The 19,542-nt window shown below is 49.9% G+C and overlaps 1 protein-coding gene across 1 annotated transcript in view; it reads left to right on the top strand.

Annotated features, from left to right (window-relative positions):
* The window catches only part of TTLL11 (tubulin tyrosine ligase like 11), a 264,768-nt gene that overhangs the window by 91,570 nt on the left and 153,656 nt on the right, over positions 1-19,542 (top strand). Inside the window, exon 4 of the mRNA XM_018055721.1 lies at positions 12,776-13,351. Within this exon, the coding sequence (XP_017911210.1) occupies positions 12,776-13,351 (576 nt within the window). The remainder of the gene's footprint in view (positions 1-12,775; positions 13,352-19,542) is intronic.

Raw genomic sequence — 19,542 nt, 5'->3', positions numbered from 1 at the left:
CTGGTTACAAAATATAAAAGTGAAAATACCATTGCCCATTTGTAGGATTGGATCTCATGGATACATCCTGATGAGCCTAGCCTGAAGCTTGGCGCTAATCAGTCCTGCAAACAGCAGTGCTGCTTTAGCCTGAAGAGCTGAAACATTAGAGGGGAGGGCACATGGTCTCAGTGTTGTAAAATGTGTCATTGATCTTCTTGTATTTTTTTAAAGTTCAGTGTAAAGTGTGGTAAGAACGCCAGGGGCAGACATCAGGACTATGGTGCTGGGAAGGAGGAAAAGCTAGGGCTGGTGGCCTGAGGCCCTTCTGATGATAACCTTGTCCCGTCTGTATCTGGAAGTAAGCCTAAGATTGTTCAGTTCATTCACTAGCAGGAAACCCTCAGTACTGGAGAAATGTGTTTAGCTGGCAGGGACACTTACTCAGCAACCCAGGGTGGTACGTTCCAGGTGGGACCAGCTGGAATGCTTCTGGAATCTCAGTAGGAAACTGTGGGGAAGAGAGGGAATGGGGAGGGGTAAGACCAGTGAGGCCAGGGGTGACCCACTCAGGAGCATGGGAACGTGAGGCTGCCGTCCAAGGGGAACAGCCAACAGCGAGGGTCAGAGACAGGTCACCAGGGGCAGCATGGTGCACAGCGCAGGCAATCGTTCAGACTCCAGCCCAGAAGGTCAGGGATGAGCTGGGAATCAGAGGGTGATCAGAATATGGAGGCAGAATAATAGCATTGAACTCAAGTGAAATAACAAAAAATGATACTGTGTTAAGTACAAAGGCAAGGCACTGTCTAATCCTCACAGTGGTTGTAGGAAGCAGGCCCTGTTCTTCCAGGTTTATGGGTAAGGACGCTGGATTCAGACAGTTTGAAGAGCTTGGCCAGGGCTGTCCAGCTCAGCGGTGGCTCAGAGACGCGAGCCCATGACCTGGGCTCTGCCGCTCCCCACAGACACTCAAACCCCAGGGACCCAGCGGAGGTGAAGGTCAGCTGCAGCCTGGGGGTCCCCATGGGCTCAGGGACCCCCAAGTCCCATAGGCTCATCCTCAGCCAGCCTGGTTAGAGCCCCCCATGCTGGGGGGATGAGAGTGGCGGGGAGCAGGTGGGGAGGCCTGAGCTGGCTGTCCTTGTGTTCGCCCCCCACTGCCCCGCACTTAGCTCCAGCAGTAAGGAGTTGGATGCTGAAGGCGGACCTGAGAGGAAAATGGGCAGTTTCACGAAATGACTGGTTCCTTTCTATTAAGCAGGTTTTATAGTCCCAGGTGCGTTCTATCCAGAGTGGCTTTCTGATTGCTCGCTAATGATGGATAGATTACGGCCCACATAAAGTTGCTGTTCACTAAAAGTGGGATCCGTTAGGTAGCGTTGACAACAAGCTGGGTTTGGGGCAAAGCTGATGGAAAGGCTCCTGTCTTGTGAGCAGAAGTGCTATATCCTCCTTTGCGGCCCGGGGATGCTGTGTCTGCCTCCCAGGTAAATGGGACACTGTCTGCAGAAGAAAGGGCAAGGGAGCCAGGGTTGCTGCCTTTGCCTTCTCGCTGGGTGACTGCTGGCTTCGGGCTTGACTCTCTGGTCCTCAAGTTTCTCGTTCTCCCCAGGATGGAGATTCGAGGCTTCAGTAAGGTGATCTCTCTGGAAAGCACTGAAATTTATTATTAGGACCATGATGTTACTATTGAGAGCAAAGAGAGAGGACTTACTCCTAAGGTCTCTCTCTCTCTTTCTTTTCCTTTTTTTTTTTTTTGACTTTTTATTTTGTTTTGGAGTATGGCCAATTAACAAACAACCTGGGGATGGTTTCAGGTGAACAGCGAAGCGACTCGGCCATACATACACCCAAGGCCCCTTCCGAAAGACCTCTTCAGGTGCTGAATCCATCAGGGTAGAAAGAACTCTAGGTTGAAATCTGGAGGCTTTCTGTTTTAGTTCTGCCTCAAGCACTGTCTGTGTGGCCCTGGGCAAGTCTCTGGTTTCTTTGTTTGTAAAGTGTGTGTGTGTGTGTGTGTGTGTGTGTGTGTGTGTGTGTGATGGTTCCTCTCTGGGGGTAGAGGCTGGGTGTGAAGGCTCAAAGGGGCTCTGGGCTGTGGAAGAGGCCTCTTCTTACCATGGGGGCCCCAGCAAGGCCCTGTCAGCTGGGCTGACACTTTGTCAATGTCACACAATGTCACTTTGCATTCCCTCACCCTCTCTCTTTGCCTCACTTTACCTATTAAACCAAACATTCAACTGCTTGGAGTTTTCCCAAAGGACGTGGTTGTCATGGAAAGATCTCAGACTTTAGACCTGGCTGTGTGACGCCAGCCCTGGGTCTCCACTTCTCTGAGCCTCAGTTTCCTTGCAGATTGCGAGGATTCAGGAGATCACGGCTATAAAGCACAGAGCACCGGGCATGGGTTCTATAAATAGTTGTTTTCCCTTCATTTTCTTTCTTTCTTACTAGAGTAATCTTGTTTATTTCCAGAGAAGCTGGTTTATCTGGCAACCTGTCAACTAGATACCTATTAACTAATGTCCCCGGGGCTCATAAACGCCATTGTAATCAAGCTTCCTAATAATTTCACTTCAGAAAATGTTTCTTGAGCCCCCACTGTGCTACATTCTGGGATTAGTGAGGAAAATAAGGCTTGGTCTTGATCCTCAACGAGCTCATGGGGGAGAGAACACAACAATAAATAATAATAATAGCCCACCATATGTTAGCCCGGGCAAGTCACATGCTTTAACTCGTGGAATCCCCTCAACTGCCCCATGGTGGAGGCACTGCTCCTACTCCCATTTTCCAGCTGAGCAAACTGAGGCACAGAGAGGTCAAAAACCTGTCGAGGGTTCCACTAGCTGTGGAAAGGGCAGCAGCGCTGGGCTTTGGAGCACTGCAGGCAGAGTCTGTGTTCTTAGCTCCCACGATAGACTTAAAGATGCAGCTATTAAACACCATAGCTCTAGACTTCAAAGACACACAGGCAGTTGCGCCACAGTGTGAGGGAGACGTGCTGGAGACGGGTTAGAGGTCACAACCTCGGGAGTGCAGAGGACAGACGCAAGGGACCATTCTGCCTGGAGGCTAGGCCTAGGGCAGGAAAGGATTCTCAGAGGGATCCTTTGAGCTGGGCCTTTGGTGCTGAGCGGGAGCCCTGCCATCGAAGAAGTGGGAGGAAGACTTAGAGGTAAGGGTTAGAGGTGTGGAAGAGGGATGGGCAGAGCAGGAGGGGCAGGAAGTGAGGCTGCTCAGATGCCAGGAGCAGTTCTGCCCAGGAAGGAGGGTCTTTTAAGCCACTCTGTTTTCAGGAGTTGCATGGGAGTGGTCAGCTGTGCATCCTTGGGAATAATTCATGTTATTCCTTTTAAGCTGTTCAAGTAAACCCAAAACACTCATCAGTGATCAAAACCAACAGGTTTTTCTTTTTTTGGTTGTTGTTGTTTGTTTTGTCTTACCATTTAGGTTTTTCTTAATTCAATCAGTCAGTTCAGTTGCTCAGTCATGTCCAACATTTTGCGATCCCATGCACTGCAGCACGCCAGGCTTCCCTGTCCATCCCCAACTCCTGGAGCTTGCTCAAATTCGTGTCCATCGAGTCGGTGATGCCACCCAACCATCTCATCCTCTGTTGTCACCTTCTCCTCCTGCCTTCAATCTTGCCCAGCATCTTTCCCAAGTCTTTCCCAATGAGTCAGTTCTTCGCATCAGGTGGCCAAAGTATTGGAGTTTCAGTTTCAACATCAGTCTTTCCAATGAATATTCAAGACTGATTTCCTTTAGGATTGACTGGTTGGATCTCCTTGCATTCCAAGGGACTCTCAAGAGTCTTCTCCAACACCACAGTTCAAAAGCATCAATTCTTTGGCACTCAGCTTTCTTTACGGCCCAACTCTCACATCCATACATGACTACCGGAAAAACCATAGCTTTGACCAGATGGACTTTTGTCAGCAAAGTAATGTCTCTGCATTTTAATATGCTGCTTAGGGTGGTCATAGCTTTTCTTCCAAGGAGCAAGCATCTTTTAATTTCATGGCTGCAGTCACCATCTGCAGTGATTTTGGAGCCCCTCCAAAAATAAAGCCTGTCACTGTTTCCATTGTTTCCCCATCTATTTGCCATGAAGTGATGGGACCAGGTGTCATGATCTTAGTTTTCTGAATGTTGAGTTTTAAGCCAACTTTTTTACTTTCCTCTTTCACTTTCATCAAGAGGCTCTTCAGTTTTTTACTTTCTGGCGTAAGGGTGGTGTCATTTCTGGCTTAAGGGAGGTTATTGATATTTCTCCAGGCAATCTTGATTCCAGTTTGTGCTTCATGCAGCCTGACATTTTGCATAATGTACTCTGCATGTAAGTTAAATAAGCAGGGTGACAATATATAGCCTTGACGTACTCCTTTCCCAATTTGGAACCAGCCTGTTCCATGTCCAGTTCTAAGTGTTGTTTCTTGACCTGCATACAGATTTCTCAGGAGGCAGGTAAGGTGGTCTGGTATTCCCATCTCTTTAAGAATGTTCCACAGTTTGTTGATTATATCTCTTCAAAAGCCAGGGAGTGGGCAGATGTTTGACAGGTGCAGTAAGAGGCCCCCCGCTCCCAGTAACTGCTAGGCTGAGCAGTTTCTTTGGATTCTCTTCCTCCAGTTCAAGATGTTCCCCATCTGAGTTTAAAATTGGCGTCTCAGGCCAGCCAGCCAGCAGTTCTTATTTTTGCTAATGCCGGGAGAGTTGCTATATCAGTGTTAATCATCTGCATGAGATATTGAACGATGTGGTCCTGTTCTGATGAATAGCGAGGGGCTTATGGGAGGAGGTGATAGAAAATCTTAAATTGGCTTTGTGGCTGCAAGTGCTCAATTGATAAGTCAGTCAATGAGGTGAACTCACCGCCCTCCTCACCAGGACCCACTCCTGTTCCTGAGTTCCCCGTAAATTTGTAATGGCACCGACCCTCTGCCCCTTCACCTCCATCCAGCCACCAGCTGCCCCTGAATCCACCTCTGTCCCATTTCTGCATCCCGATCCCATTGCCACTGCCCAGCTCAGCCCCTTGGGCCTTGGATAGCCCCATATCTTTCTGCATTTAATCTTGTTCCCGTCAAAGCATCCCCCCTCTGATGCCAGAGTGATGTGGGTTCCAGGTCACCTAGCAGTTTAAAACCCACTAGTTGCCTACAGATCATGTAAAAACACAAGGTGTTTGGGGTCTTTTCTACCTTTCCAGCCTTCTGTTCCCAGGGGCATCTCTCCCCTCCTTACTTGCCCTGTGTAACCTGGTCCATTGCAGACGCTTCCACATCATCATGGGGCCTGACGACCCCAGACCTCTCCCCTTCCTCCTAACTCCACTGCTGGCATCAGTTCAGGCTCATCCTCTCTGTCCCCCCAACCCCATGTCTGTCCCCTCCAGTCCAACCAGGGGGCTTTTCCCCACAGAACCCACAGAATTCAGTTGTGTGATTAAGTTCTCAAAGGTCTTGAGTGGCTCACCATCACTTTAGAACATTATCCAAACTCCCCTCAAATGATATTCAGGACCCTTCCCTGTCAGGCCCCGCCTCCTCCCCAGGCTTGGTCGTCTTCCATTGCCCTTTTCCACACACATCCCACACTCCATTCTAGACATAAGCCCAGGAGCCTGACTGTGTTCAGTTCCACGTCCACTTGGCTGTGTGACCTTTGGCAAGTTACTTAACCTCTCTGGGCCTCTGTTTCCATATCTGTAAAATAGAGTTGTTGAGGGTTAAATGAGATGATACAGGTAAAGTACCTAGAACGGCACCTGACCATAATAAATCCCTGTAGGTGTGTGCTAATGTTATTGCCCGGGTGATCTGGCCCCTGAAAATCTCAGGGCACTCCCCACTCTACCCGCTGGCTGTTCTCCAGCCACTGGGATGAATCCTGCTCTCTCCTGCCTTCTCTAAACCCCGCTGCTGCACCACTCTACCTGTTCTTCCTCTGGGCCTTACCTGGCTGCCTTCCACCGTGCCCCTTCCTGCCTGGCCCTCAGTAACCTAGCTGCAGACCGCCGCCTCCTCTCCTGACTCAGAAATTGCCTGGTACATGGTACACTGGGAGGAGAAATTTGCACCCCTCCTTCCCCCCTCACCCCCCACCCCTGCCCCTGGCCACGTGAGGATGGGTTGGCTGAGACCGGAAGGGGCTGCTCCCTGCCCCCGCCCGGCATGTACTGTATAACATCTGCTTGTCTACCAAAGCCTTGTTTTTTGCTGCCAAGCTGCTCCCTGTGCCCGTGACACCAGGGGTCTCGGTTGCTAAGATTGGATGCAAATCCACCCGAGTGACAGAGGACCGCTCTCACTGGCTTTGACGTCCCCGCTATCGCAGACACAGTATTTCTTCGGCAGTTGTCCTCTTACCTGTCCCTCGCTGCTAATAATGTTTTGTGGCTTGGTATTCCAGTGGCTGAATTTCTCTCTTGAAATAGTTTAGCCTGAGTCCCCCTGCTGCCCAGCCGACTCCCTCAAGTGCATCACAAATCTCCCATGGGGGGCGGGGGCGGCTCCTGCTCCCGTAGATCATCCCCGTGCACTGATCACCGCAGCCCAGCATCAGCCATCCTTGTCTAATTCACATCACTCGCGTGTTTGTAGCACAGCCTTCCACTGGGTGATGTCAAGATAAATCATTGTTCAGAACCTGTTAGCTGGCGGGAGCCAGGGACCTCAGCGTGACCCCCTTTATTGTATAGGTGAGTACCACACAGTCTAGGAGGTCAGGTGACTTTCTTACGGTCACGCAGTCAGATGTTTCCTGACTAAACTGGGACTGGAATCCAGATTTTCTCACTTCAGTACTCTTTCTAACTCACCAAAAACTATTCCTTTTTTTTTTTTTTTCAATGAAAAAATGTTAACTCAAAGTGGTAAAACATGTGTAACATAAAATTTACCATCTTAACCAGTTTAAAGTGTGCCGTTCAGTGGTGTTAAGTATATTCATATTAGTGTATAGCCATGGACGGAGGAGCCTGGTGGGCTGCAGACATGACTGAGCGACTTCATTTTCACTTTTCACTTTCATGCATTGGAGAAGGAAATGGCAACCCACTCCAGTGTTCTTGCCTGGACAATCCCAGGGACGGGGGAGCCTGGTGGGCTGCCGTCTGTGGGGTCGCACAGAGTCGGACATGGCTGAAGCAACTTAGCAGCAGCAGCAGCAGCAGCAGCAGCAGCAGCAGCAACCATCATCTATCTACAGAACTTTTTTCTCTTCCCAAGCTGAAACTCTGTGTACATTACACAGTCACTCCCCAGTCCTCCTTCCTAGTCTTTGGTAACCACCTTTTCACTTTCTGTCTCTTTGAATTTGATTGCTCTAGATACCTGATTCAGGTGGCCCTAGTGGTAAAGAACCCGCCTGCCCTCGCAGGAGACGTAAGAGACTCGGGTTCCATCCCTGAGTCTGGAAGATCCCCTGGAGAAGGGCATGGTAACACACTCCAGTATTCTTGCCTGGAGAATCCCATGGACAGAGGAGCCTGGCGGGCTACAGTCCACGGGGTCACAAAGGGTTGGACACGACTGAAGCCGTTTATCATGCATAGCATACAGGTACCTCATACAGTGGAACCGTATAGTATTTTTTCCTTTAATGTGATGGATTATTTCACTTAGCACAATGTCTTCAAGTTTCACTATAGTGTATGTCAGAATTTCCTTCCTGTTTATAGCTGAATAATACTTGACTGTATGTACATACCACATTTTGTTTATCCATTCATCTGTTGATGGACACTCAGGTTTCTCCCACATTTTGGCTAGTGACAATAAAGCTGCTATGAACATGGGCGTACAAACATCTGTTTGCCAAGAGCTATCCCTTATGAAAATATATTCACAGACACTTGCTGCTACTGGTATTTTTTTTTTAATGGTAAGTTTGGAAAAGAACAACAGCAACAAAAAACCACCTTGAAGAATGCAAACATCACTAATTTTACCTGGTATGTATCTCCTGTATTTCATACTCATGTTGCCCATAAGTCTAAGTTTTATACAGAGAATTTTAACTGAGGGAGACTTTTTAACCATCTGTGTATTAGGGAGAACACTTGAAGTGTTTTAAAGGGACAGACAGTATGAGAACCGAGTATGACCTTGGCTAACCATGGCGTTCTGGAGATTTCATTCATTCAAAGCATGAGCTCACCTTGAGAGTAGTGCAGAGGGAACTTTTTGTGGTGGTGCTTCTTTAAAGCTGTGTGCGTGGGTCCTAAGTTGCTCCAGTCGTGTCTGACTCTGTGTGATCCTGTAGACTGTAACCCACCAGGCTCCTCTGTCCATGGGATTCTCCAGGCAAGAATACTGGTTGCCATTTCCTTCTCCAGGGGATCTTCTCGACCCAGGGATCGACCCTTAGCATTTTGTAGAGTGCTTTTGTTGTTGTTATTCAGTAGCTAAGTTGTGTCCAATTCTTTGTGACCCCCTGGACTGCAGCACACTAATCTTGCCTATCCATCTCCACCTCCTGGAATTTACTCAAACTCATGTCCGTTGAGTCAGTGATGCCATTCAACCATCTCATCCTCTGTCGTCCCCTTCTCCTCCTGCCCTCAATCTTTCCCAGCATCAGGGTCTTTTCTAATGAGTTAGTTCTTTGCACCAGGTGGCCAAATGACTAAGAAGAGTCACATTTTGAATGGGGGCCCAGGAGGCGAGTCTTTCCTGGTCACATTTCTTAAATATCCACTAGGGGGCAGTAAAAGACATAAAATTTTCAATAGCGCCAATGAGTGCCTAGCAATCTGGCCACCGTGCCCTCTGCACATCTCTCTCAGTTCTCTGTGCACAGTTACAAGATAATGAATTTCACATGCAAGGGCATGTGTGGGTGAAACTGGTGATACCGTCAGCTGTAGTCCAAGTGCAAGATTTTCTCATATTCTGGCTAGCATTAATGAGTAAAACTTCATTCAGTATGTAGGGTCCAGATTGCATTTTTATTTAATTCACGTTAGCCCAGTGATTCTCAAAGAGAGTGAACACCAGAATTACTTGTCATGCTTTTTCTCAAATACATATATGCTCAGGTCTCATCCCAGATCTATTAAGTCAGAATTTCTGGGCCTGGGGCCTAGTTATATAGACTATCTTTAGATTCTGGTCCATGCCTTCTTGCTAAGAACCAATGCGTTCATTCTTTAATAACTTTAATAACTGGGGGGAAGAGGTCACCTTTGAGTAAAACCTCTGAGGAAAGTGAATGTGACTTCTAAAATTTTTTTTCTTTTTAAAATAGAAGTTACTGAAGGGGTCTGATGGCTTGGGGAATGACATTCAGAACAGCTATGACGCTTTCCCATAAATGGTGCCTATATTGGAGCAAGCCAGGAGCTCAGACAGAAGATCTGGGACTAAGGCAGGCCTGGCAAACTCAGGATCTATGGTGACAGTTCCAAGAAGGCCAAGCTCAGAGGCCAGACTCTTCAGTGTGTGGCCATATTAAAAGAAACTTTCCAATAGCATTCAGGGAAAAAGAGACCTTTTTTAGTCAGAGATAAAGGTGGCACAGAGAACTTGCCGTGAGGTCAGAAGGCTTCAGTTCCCATCCTGTGTGTGCTAAGTGGCTTCAGTAGCATCCGACTCTGTGTGACCCCGTGGACTGTATCCCACCAGGCTCCTCTGTCCATGGGATTCTCCAGGCAAGAATACTGGAGTGGGTTGCCATTTCCTTCTCCAGGGGATCTTCCCGACCCAGGAATAGAACCCGCGTCTCTTAGTTCTTCTGCGTTGGCTGGGGTGTTCTTCAGCACTAGCGCCACCTGGGACACCCCAGTTCTCATCCTAACCATCCCCATAGCCAGTTAGGGGACCCAAGGCCACGCATGTCACCTCTCTGAGCCTCCACTGCTCCGTTTGAATTATGAGAGGATTGGGTGCCATTGATCTCCGAGGATCTTTCCAGTTCTAAAGGTTCCGTGGTCCTGTTGGTATTAATAATCTTGATTTGTATGATACTACTCTGGCAAAGAGCAGAAGAAATATTCAGTAATGCAGTGAATGACAGAGACTATTGACCATGTAGTTTAATTTATTTAAGGCATATACAGTGAATCCAAAGGAGAAAATATTGTGGCCAATAATGTATTGAACTGTTAGTATCTTCAGCATAGCAAAAGCTTTCCAGAGGGAAAAATTACCCATCAGTGCAAACCTGACATTTTTCACTTCTTGATCCATAACTGCCATTTCTCCAGCACACTTATATTTACTGTAAAGGGCCAAACGTATGAATGCTTCAGATGAATATTAAATAACTACATAAGCGTCAAGGTCACTGTTGCGAGGGAGGCTCGGTGGAGGCCCTGGGAGGCCAGCATTGATCTCCTGTGAAGTTCCATTCTCGAATCCTGCTGACGAGGGGGAAACAATGGATGTGGACCATTATTAAGGCTTTAAGTGTTTCCTCCATTGTTAACGATCTTTTACAAGCCCGGAGTAACTGATAGTGGCCAAGGAATTGGCAAAAGCTTCACTTAGAAATATAGGCTGGTCGGAGAGATAAGTAAAACCCAGAGCACAGATGTCCCGGCTTGGGCTTACGCAGCAAAGGTGTGCGGCCAGGCGAGAGCAGCGCTGGGGCACGCCGGCTCAGCTCTGTTAGGGTTCAGCAAGGAGGGGAAGCTCACCCTCGGGCTCTTTCAAGCCAGAAGCTGCAGAGAGAGTGGCTCCCTCTTTCAAATTCGCCAGTTAGGGGCTTTTCTGGTGGTCCAGTGGTTAAGACTTTGCCTTCCAAGGCAGGGGATACCAGTTCAATTCCTGATCAGGGAGTGCAGATCCCACATGCCTTGCAGCTAAAAAAACCCAAAGGATAAAATAGAGGCAGGGGACTTACCTGGTAGCTCAGCGGTAGAGCATCTGCCTGCCAATGCATGAGACATGGATTCAATCCCTGATCCGGGAAGATCCCACATACCTCGGAGCAACTAAGCCCGTGCACCACAACTACCGATTCTGTGCTCTAGAACCCAAGAACCGCAACTACCGAGCCCACGCGCTGCAACTACTGAAGCCTTCGTGCCCTTGAACCAGTGCTCCCAGCAAGAGAAGCCATCGCAATGAGCCGCCCATGTACTTCAGCAAAGAATAGCCCCTGATCGCCGCAACTGGAGAAACGCCCGTGCAGCAAAGAAGACCCAGCAAAGCCACAAATAAATAAAAACCCAAAGGCAATAGTGTGGCAATTTCAATAAAGACTAAAAATGGTCCACATTAAAAAAAAAAAAACCCTTTTTTAAAAAAAAATTAAAAATTTAAAAACAACAACGAAAAACCAGATCCACCTTTAGATTTCCTCCAGCTCCCCTCCCCTGGTGAAAACCTCTCAAGGATCAGACAAGTGTCTGGAGGAAACTGGATGTGTGTGAGTGGTGCAGAGCCAGGCTGAGTGTCTGTGCCGGTCAAGCGCCCCGGGTAATTATGTGGGTGTCCTGCTGACCTGGAGCTGGGAGGAGAGCGGATCTTAGGATGACAGAATCTAGTTTCAAAAGATCTCAACAGATGGAAGGATTGAGTGAGACTATCAGATGAACCTAATGAGAGACACAGAAGCTGAAACTCACGGTTCCCGTGCGCGAGCTCTCTGTGGTGGCGCGTTCTGCCCTGTGCACATTTCAGTTTATTTCCCCTTTACGGTGATCCAGGGGGGGAAGGTTTTTACATGCCCATTTTTAAAACGAGGAGACTGAGGCGCGGAAGTACAGAGGACGGTGTGCACACCTCAGAGCCCTTGATCCAGGTTCCAATCCCGCTTCTGCCCCTCAGTCTTCCAGAAAGTTACTTCATCTTTTAAAAAAAACAGCAATGCTATAATCGCTTTAAATAAAGACTTTGGAGTTTCTTATAAAGTTTCACACACACAAGAAAAAACAACCAACCAGCAACACCAGGCTTTATGGCTGCCTTTTGTGTGTCAGCTTCAGTGAGCTTTATCCTTTGCATGTGTTATCTCGTTTAATCCTCAGAACAATCTTGCTCCTATTTTACAGATGGAGAAGACACAGATAATATACATAGCTTGCATGGGGTCACACAGGAAGCACCAGGGCGGGGATATGAGCCCAGACCATCTGACTTCCAGGCCTGCGCTCCCTGTTTCCTATATTATGGAAAGGGAACAACCATATGTTCTGTGAGGGCTGGATGAAATAACTTCTGTAAAATGCCTCATATAGTCCCCACACATAGTGAAGTGAAGTGAAGGTCACTCAGTCGTGTCTGACTCTTTGTGACCCCATGGACTATACAGTCCATGGAATTTTCCAGGCCAGAATACTGGAGTGGGTAGCTTTTCCCTTCTCCAGGGGATCTTCCCAACCCAGAGATCGAACCCAGGTCCCCCACATTGCAGGTGGGTTCTTTACTAGCTGAGCCACTAGGGAAGCCCGAGAATACTGGAATGGGTAGCCTATCCCTTCTCCAGCAGATCCTCCCAACCCAGGGATCGAACCCAGGTCCCCTGCATTGCAGGTGGGTTCTTTACCAACTGAGCTATCAGGACTTGCTCAGGGTGATAGCTAATAACCAGCTAATACCTGCGGTTGGAACCCCGGTCTCATGATTGCAAATTGGCTGCACTGTGGAGGACAAGATCGGGGGCAATCTGGGGGTCCCTGTCTCAGCACCTGGCACAGTGTTACCTCTCTGGCAGGCGCTGAGTGAGTCCTTACATAGGTGGGGTCATTCTATCACTCATTCACCATTTGCCAAGTCCTGCTGTGTCTCGGGGACCAGAGAGGACAACAATATGGTGCTAACCATCCTTTTTCTGCCCCCAGGTTCGAATGGTGAAAGATGGGGACCCCTCCTGGAAGCCCACTTTTATTGTGAAACCTGACAGTGGTTGCCAGGGTGACGGAATCTACCTCATCAAAGACCCCAGTGACATCCGCCTGTCAGGGACGCTCCAGAGCAGGCCGGCGGTGGTCCAGGAGTACATCTGCAAGCCCCTCCTCATCGACAAACTCAAGTTCGATATCCGTCTGTACGTCCTACTAAAGTCTCTAGAGCCTTTAGAGATCTACATAGCCAAAGACGGGCTCTCTCGGTTTTGCACAGAGCCGTACCAGGAGCCCAGCCCCAAAAACCTCCACCACATCTTCATGCATCTGACCAACTACTCCCTGAACATCCACAGTGGGAACTTCATCCATTCGGACAGTACTAGCACAGGCAGCAAGAGGACTTTCTCTAGCATTCTCTATAGGTTGTCCTCCAAGGGCGTTGACATCAAGAAGGTCTGGTCCGATATCATCTCCTTGGTGATCAAGACCGTCATTGCCCTGACTCCAGAACTCAAGGTGTTCTACCAGTCAGATATCCCCGCGGGGAGGCCGGGCCCCACCTGCTTCCAGGTAAGCAGCGCCAGTTCCCAGCCGGAGTTCTTGGCCTTGACCGGGCCCTTGGAGGGCTCCCTGGTCTCCTGTGGGGTGAGGGATGGGGGCGGGGTGGTCAGAGGGGTGGAGGGATGGTTGCCCGCATGGGCTTTGGTGTGAAAGCAGGGTCCAACTTGCTGCTTTCTATTTGCTGGCTGTGTGACTTGGGGCAAGTTCCTTCCATTTTCTCACCTGTAAAATGAGACCAAGAGTAAGCCTCCCTTAAAGGATGCCTGTAAGAGTCAAATGAGCAGTATGGAAAGCCCCAGTGCCTCCTATTAATCCTTTCCTCCTGCAGTTTTCACCAGCTGCTTAGCAGGGGCCAGGCACTGTTCGAGGTACTAGTGAGACAGGAAGTCAGGTCCCTGCTGGCTGATGCAGAGACTCTGTGCTCTTGTGGGAGACGAATAAGTTAAAGAGCAATTCGTGTAGGGACTTCGCTGGTGGACCAGTGGTTAGGACTCACGCTTCCAGTGCACGCGGCCTGGGTTCGTTACCCGGTGGGGGAACTAGGATCTAACATGCTGTGTAGAATGGCCAGAAAAAAAGGAAAAAAGCCATTAGTATAAAAGTGTCACGAGTGCTGGAAGAGAGGAAACATACCAGGTGCTGTGAGATTGTGGGGCCATCTAACACTTTCTGAGTGGGAACGAGGGTGGTCTGGGAAGACTTCCCAGAAGTAGCAGCAGTTAAACTAGGACCTGGAGTAAGAGTTAGATGGAGCAGGTGAGACTGGAGAGGGCTGGAGAGACAAAGCATCCTGGGGGGGACATGCTTGCAGCCCCAGAGGTGAGTCTGGATGGAGGGTGGGGTTTGGAGCAGAGACATGGAGGGAGATGAGGAAGTTGAGGTGGGAGAGGTCAGTGGGATATGTCCTGGAAAGCTGAGGGCAGTGGGGTCCACGGGAGGGTGCCCAACGGGCACTGATGTACTCAGGTTGGCATGTGACAAAGACCAAACTGGCCACAGGGTGAAGACCAGACTGAGGGGAGACTAGGAGCAGAGTTGTAGGGGGAGCTAGTGAGCTGGGTGCTTTCCTACGAGCAAGAGAGGATGCTGGCTTGGGTTGTGAAGGGCTTGGTGGCGTTCGAGAGAACAGATGTGAGAACCATGGTGGTGCTGGTGGTTTAGTCGCTCAGTTGTGTCTGACTCTTGTGACCCCATAGACTGTAGCCCGCCAGGCTCCCCTGTCCATGGGATTCTCCAGGCAAGAATGCTGGAGTGGGTTGCCCTTCCCTTCTCCAGGGGATCTTCCCAACCTAGGAATCGAACCCGGATCTCCTGCATTGCAGGCAGATTCTTTACTGACTGAGCTTTGCGGGAAGCCCATGTGAGAACTATGGAAAGGGTCAAACAACCAGACTTGGTGATTGGCTGGGGCTGGGGGACAGTGAAGAGACTGTGGTGGGGAAGAGGCGGAGAACCCAGACCGACTTCCGGCTGGCTTAGGTGCTTGGATGGATGGAGAGAAGCTGCCGGAAGGGGGCCAGGCTTGTGCGCAGGGGTCAGGAGTTGGACTGGAACATGGCTTTGAAAGGCCTGTGTGACATCCAAGTGGGGAGGTTAGGTGGACATTGGGCATCTGATCCTGGAGTACAGGAGCGAGAGGGCTGGGCGGGAGAGAGATGGGGAGCAACAGTGTTCAGATGGTCACGGGGCCGTGAGACGCTGCAGGGTGAGCAGAGGCCCGAGAAGACTCCCTTGGGCACCGCCATTCAGTAAGGGACAGGGTGATGTGTGGAGCACTGGGTCAGCCGGTGGGCGGGGAGGAGATGGACACGGGGGTGGCGCATCCTTCCAGGTTATTCTGCCGTGAAGGTGGTAGGGGGGACCTGGCGTCCAGGTGCTTGGTGGACAGACAGTTTCCTGCAGGTGAATCGGGGTAGGGAGCAGATGATACGAAATACCACCTCTGGGACCCCCTCGATCTAATCTTGAAGCAGTTAGTATATAAGAAAGAATACGTGGAACATGTGTGTAAGCTATGAAGCAGAAGCACGAAGCCATCGTCTCCAACCTACCTCCCAACCCAAGGTCCCCAATTATGGTGCTGCTCCCTGATCCCGTTCCTCACCCGGAGGTAACCATCGTCCTGAATGTTCTCATTATCATTTCCTTGCTTTAAAAAAAATACTTTTATTATATGCAAATATATCCCTAAGGAATATATCATTTTGCTTGTTTCTGAGCATCATGAAAGCACTGCAATCATGTACATAGTCTTCTGCCACTTTCTTTTCCGGCTCTGCATGGAGGTAGGTCGTTGGTTTCGTTTCATTTGCACGGCTGTACATCCCATTGTAAATACTCACGCTTTGTTCATTGGTTCCTCTATCACTGAACATTTGAGTTTCTAGTCCTTTAAAGGCTGTGGCAGGAGAGACGCAGGTAGTGTGGAACAGGAAGGGGGAGGGGGAGGCAGCGGGGCGGCATCTCTGACGGAGAGGATGCTCATTCAGCAGCAGGAGAGGAGGCTGGCCCCAGGATACAGCCCCAGATCGAGAGAGGCTACCCTGGTAGTGGGAACCAGTCAGCAGGCTTTCCGGGAAGGCTGGTGGAAGCCTTTGGCGGGGCATTCAGGCAGTGGTCAGTTTTGGGGGCGGGGTAGGGGTGGTGGTGGTGGAGGTAATTGTCATCCAAAATCTGTCCTTAGGCACTTGGACCTCAGCCTTTGGACCCCAGGCAGGATGTCCAGCTCAGCCTTCAGGCTTACGGCATTAGAAAGGGGAAGTGGGCACAACTTAGAGGCAGGACCAGAGGAAACAAATCCTGGCTTGAACCACTGGAAGGTTAGGGAGAAGGAGAAAGTTGCAACGTGGAGGCATGCAGGGGTCATCCCAGGGGACTGCGTGGTCACATCTGTTCGACAGTGACAGCTATTCTGGGAGCGTCATGTGGGCCCTCGTGCGTGGCCAAGCCACAGAGCCCTGGCACAGTGAGGGTGCAGGGTGGAGGGCCAGGGCCGTGGTTTTTCTGCCTGTCTTGCTGTGGACCAGCGGCACGGGGCAGCCATGGGGTGGAACCAGGGCCCCAGCTGGAGGGCAGACAGAGAGGGAGCCGCTGGTTTGGACAGAGCACAGCTGGCGCATGGAACCACAGGCCCGTAAGCGTTTTCTACTGCTCGACCATGCTGAGTGCTGCCCAGCCTGGGGTCGGGAGAGGAGCACAGGGCCGGAAGCAACCCTCCGGGAGGAGTTCATCCTCTTCCCGGCTGGGGGCCCCGTGGGCATGTTTCCTCGCCACCCTGAGCCTCTGTTTCTTTCTCTGTGAGTCACCTACACTCTCCTCCTTACCTGCCATCTTGGGAGCAGTGTGAAGGAATGAGGGGAAATCCTTTGATGTGGTATAAAGCATTGTGGTGGTTTAGCTGCTCAGTCGTGTCCAACTCTTACAACCCCAGGGACTGTAGCCCACCAGGCTCCTCTGTCCATGGGATTCTCCAGGCAAGAATACTGGGGTGAATTGCCATTTCCTTCTCCAGGGGATCTTCCCGATCCAGGGATCGAACCCACATCTCCTGAACTGCATGAGGGTTCGTTACCCACTGAGCCACCAGGGAAACTCACAAAGCATTAGATAACTTGAAATCTGTTTTAACCTACACTTCAGACTCACAGTGATTGAGAAAATAGTATCTTTTTCTCCTTGGAGTCCTCTCTTGCTTTCTTTTTCCTCATCACTTGTCGAAACCCTTGTTAGTTTAGGTCTCAAACACCTGAACTAACTTGGAACCCAAAGCTTTGGGGACAACACATGGTTCTGACATTGACTTGCTGTGTGACATTATATAAGCTGCTTGACTTTTCTGTGCCTCCGTTTCCTCACCTACATCACAGGGCTGTCGTCTAACTCACATGAGATCAAGATGATAAAGGGCTTTGCAAACTATAACGTTTTGTGCATATATAATACATTTTTTCTTTGTCATGGATGCCCGTTTTGCTTGTAGCCAGGCCGGGCCCAGACTGCAGCATTCCAGAACATACACTCTAAGCCAACAAAATTACATTTATCCTAAACATGTGACTGTGACCCCTTTCCAATCACAGCCACAATAACTACTTGGGAAATTGTGAGGCCCGGAGCAGGGGCTGGCGTGGCTGGGCTGTGGGCAGCTTTCCTGTAATCTGTTGCCTAGGAACGTGGCTGCCCTGTCATTCTGGCCTGTCCCCCTGTCATTGCCCAGACAGCCCCCAGCAACATTTCCCCCTGTCAGTCTTCTGGAGGGCAGCTCTGTGACCCTGGCTTACAGGGTCAGGCCCGTCTGGGTCTAGACGATTCATGTGGCAGAAATACACACGCAGGGGAGAGCTTTCCGGCTCAGCTTTCGCGAACTTTTCTATCCCAGTTCTGCAGCTGGGTTTCTGTCTTCCTCTCGCTCTGGGTCCACTTCTCTCCTTGGCTGTGATCCTTTCCCTTCGGTGTCTGGAGGAGGCACCTTCTGTGAGTGCTAAGGTGCTTCTTCTCTCCCTTCTTTGCTCTTCTGATCTCCACCACCATCAGCCCCAGACACCCCTCAGGAAGGAGGGGAAGGAATAGGCCAGCACTCACATGTGGGCTTGAGTTTAGTTCTCAGACGCCCTGGATTTGAGCTAACCCCAGCTCCTGCTTCCAGCAGCTCCAGCTGGAGAGCTTGGCAAGTTAACTTTTCTCTGCCTCAGTTTCCTTATCTGCAAATAGAATATTGGTCCCTGCCTCACAGAGTTGTTGTGAGACTGAGTGAGAGAAAATTGAGTTGAAAATTACCCAGCGGGGGCAATCACTTAATAAATAAGGTCATATAATTTGCTATTGGTCACAACAGTTGTTCTTAAACTGGTCTACGAAGAAGCGCCTTGAACTTAGGGGGAAACCAGGAAGCAAGTCACATTTCCAGCTTAATGGAACACTGGTGTTCCAAGGAGCACAGTTTGAGAAATAGGTCCTGACCCCTGCTGCCTCCCAGCCTGGCCCCAGCCTTGCTTCCCCGTTCCTCCCAGATCCACGCGAGTCTGCCAAACACAGCTGACTCCTGTCTCTTGGACATCCTCTGTGTTTCCCCCATCCTGCCCTTTTGTTCCTTCCTGGCTTGGCCCCTTCTGTCACGCTCTCCCCTCTTCTGCCACGCTCTCTTCTTCCTCTCTTGTAAAATCTAGTGCTGGCAAGGTACAGCTTGAATCCCACCTTCTCCATAAAGCCTTCCTCGACCACTTTTGACATGTAAGCTTTTTTTTCCCTTCTGTAAGACACATATGCTGGCCGCCCACTGACACAAGCCCTGAGCTAGCTGTGGGCATGTGGTGTGGGCGAGGTTGCAGTCCTGCCCCTAAGAGGTGTGCGGTGTGGTGGGGAACAGTGCCACGTGGGAGTCGTGAGCACCGTGGGGGGACATGTGCAGGATTATGGGAGAACACAGACAAGGCCGCTTGTCTGCACTCCCTGCGTTGGAAGTGTGGAGTCTTAGCCACTGGACCACCAGGGAAATCCCAGTGTAACTTCTAACCAACGCCTCTGCTTCCATCCCTGTCCAGACAGCCGTCATCCTGTACTTGTATCACTGCAATCGCCTCCTAATTGATGTTCGTTTTCCCACCCTTGCTGCTTGGAGCCTATTTTTCTCACTGTAGCTAAAGTGATTCTTTTAAAACATGTCAGATTAAATTACTTCCCTGTGTAAAGCCTCCAGTGGCTCTCTCATTGCACTTAAAATCCTGGCTCCTTACCATGGCTCGCAAGATGCTACATGATCTATCCCTTGCCATTCTGTCTGACCTCATCATCTCCTGTCTCCCTCCCTCTCACTCCTTGCTGTTCGTCAGAAGTGGCCTATGTTCTTGCCGTTCCTTCTGCTTGGGACGCTCTTCTTCAGCTCTTCAAATGACGTATTTGCTCACTTCACTCAGTCCCTGTTCATACATCACCTCCTGAGTCTTTGGCTTCTGGTTGTGATGGAGTAACAAAGACTGGACTTAACCTTCTTTTGAAAACAAACTAGAATACCAGACAAAGTACACGAAAGAAGTGTTTTCAGATTTTGTACCATAGATAGCTCGGCATTGTAATCCCCAAGGAAAGTGGGGAACAAAAGCCGAGAAGCGTCTACAGAAGCCGGCAAGCATCTGTCTGGGGGCACTCTCCAAGACATGGGCGGGGGTGGGAGGCACCTAAACAGAGCCCTGTGACCTCAGTGA

Source organism: Capra hircus, chromosome 11 (genome assembly GCF_001704415.2).
Source record: "Capra hircus breed San Clemente chromosome 11, ASM170441v1, whole genome shotgun sequence".
NCBI lineage: Eukaryota > Metazoa > Chordata > Mammalia > Artiodactyla > Bovidae > Capra > Capra hircus.
The sequence above is the reverse complement of the archived record's forward strand: the minus strand, read 5'-3'. Positions and strand labels throughout refer to the sequence as shown.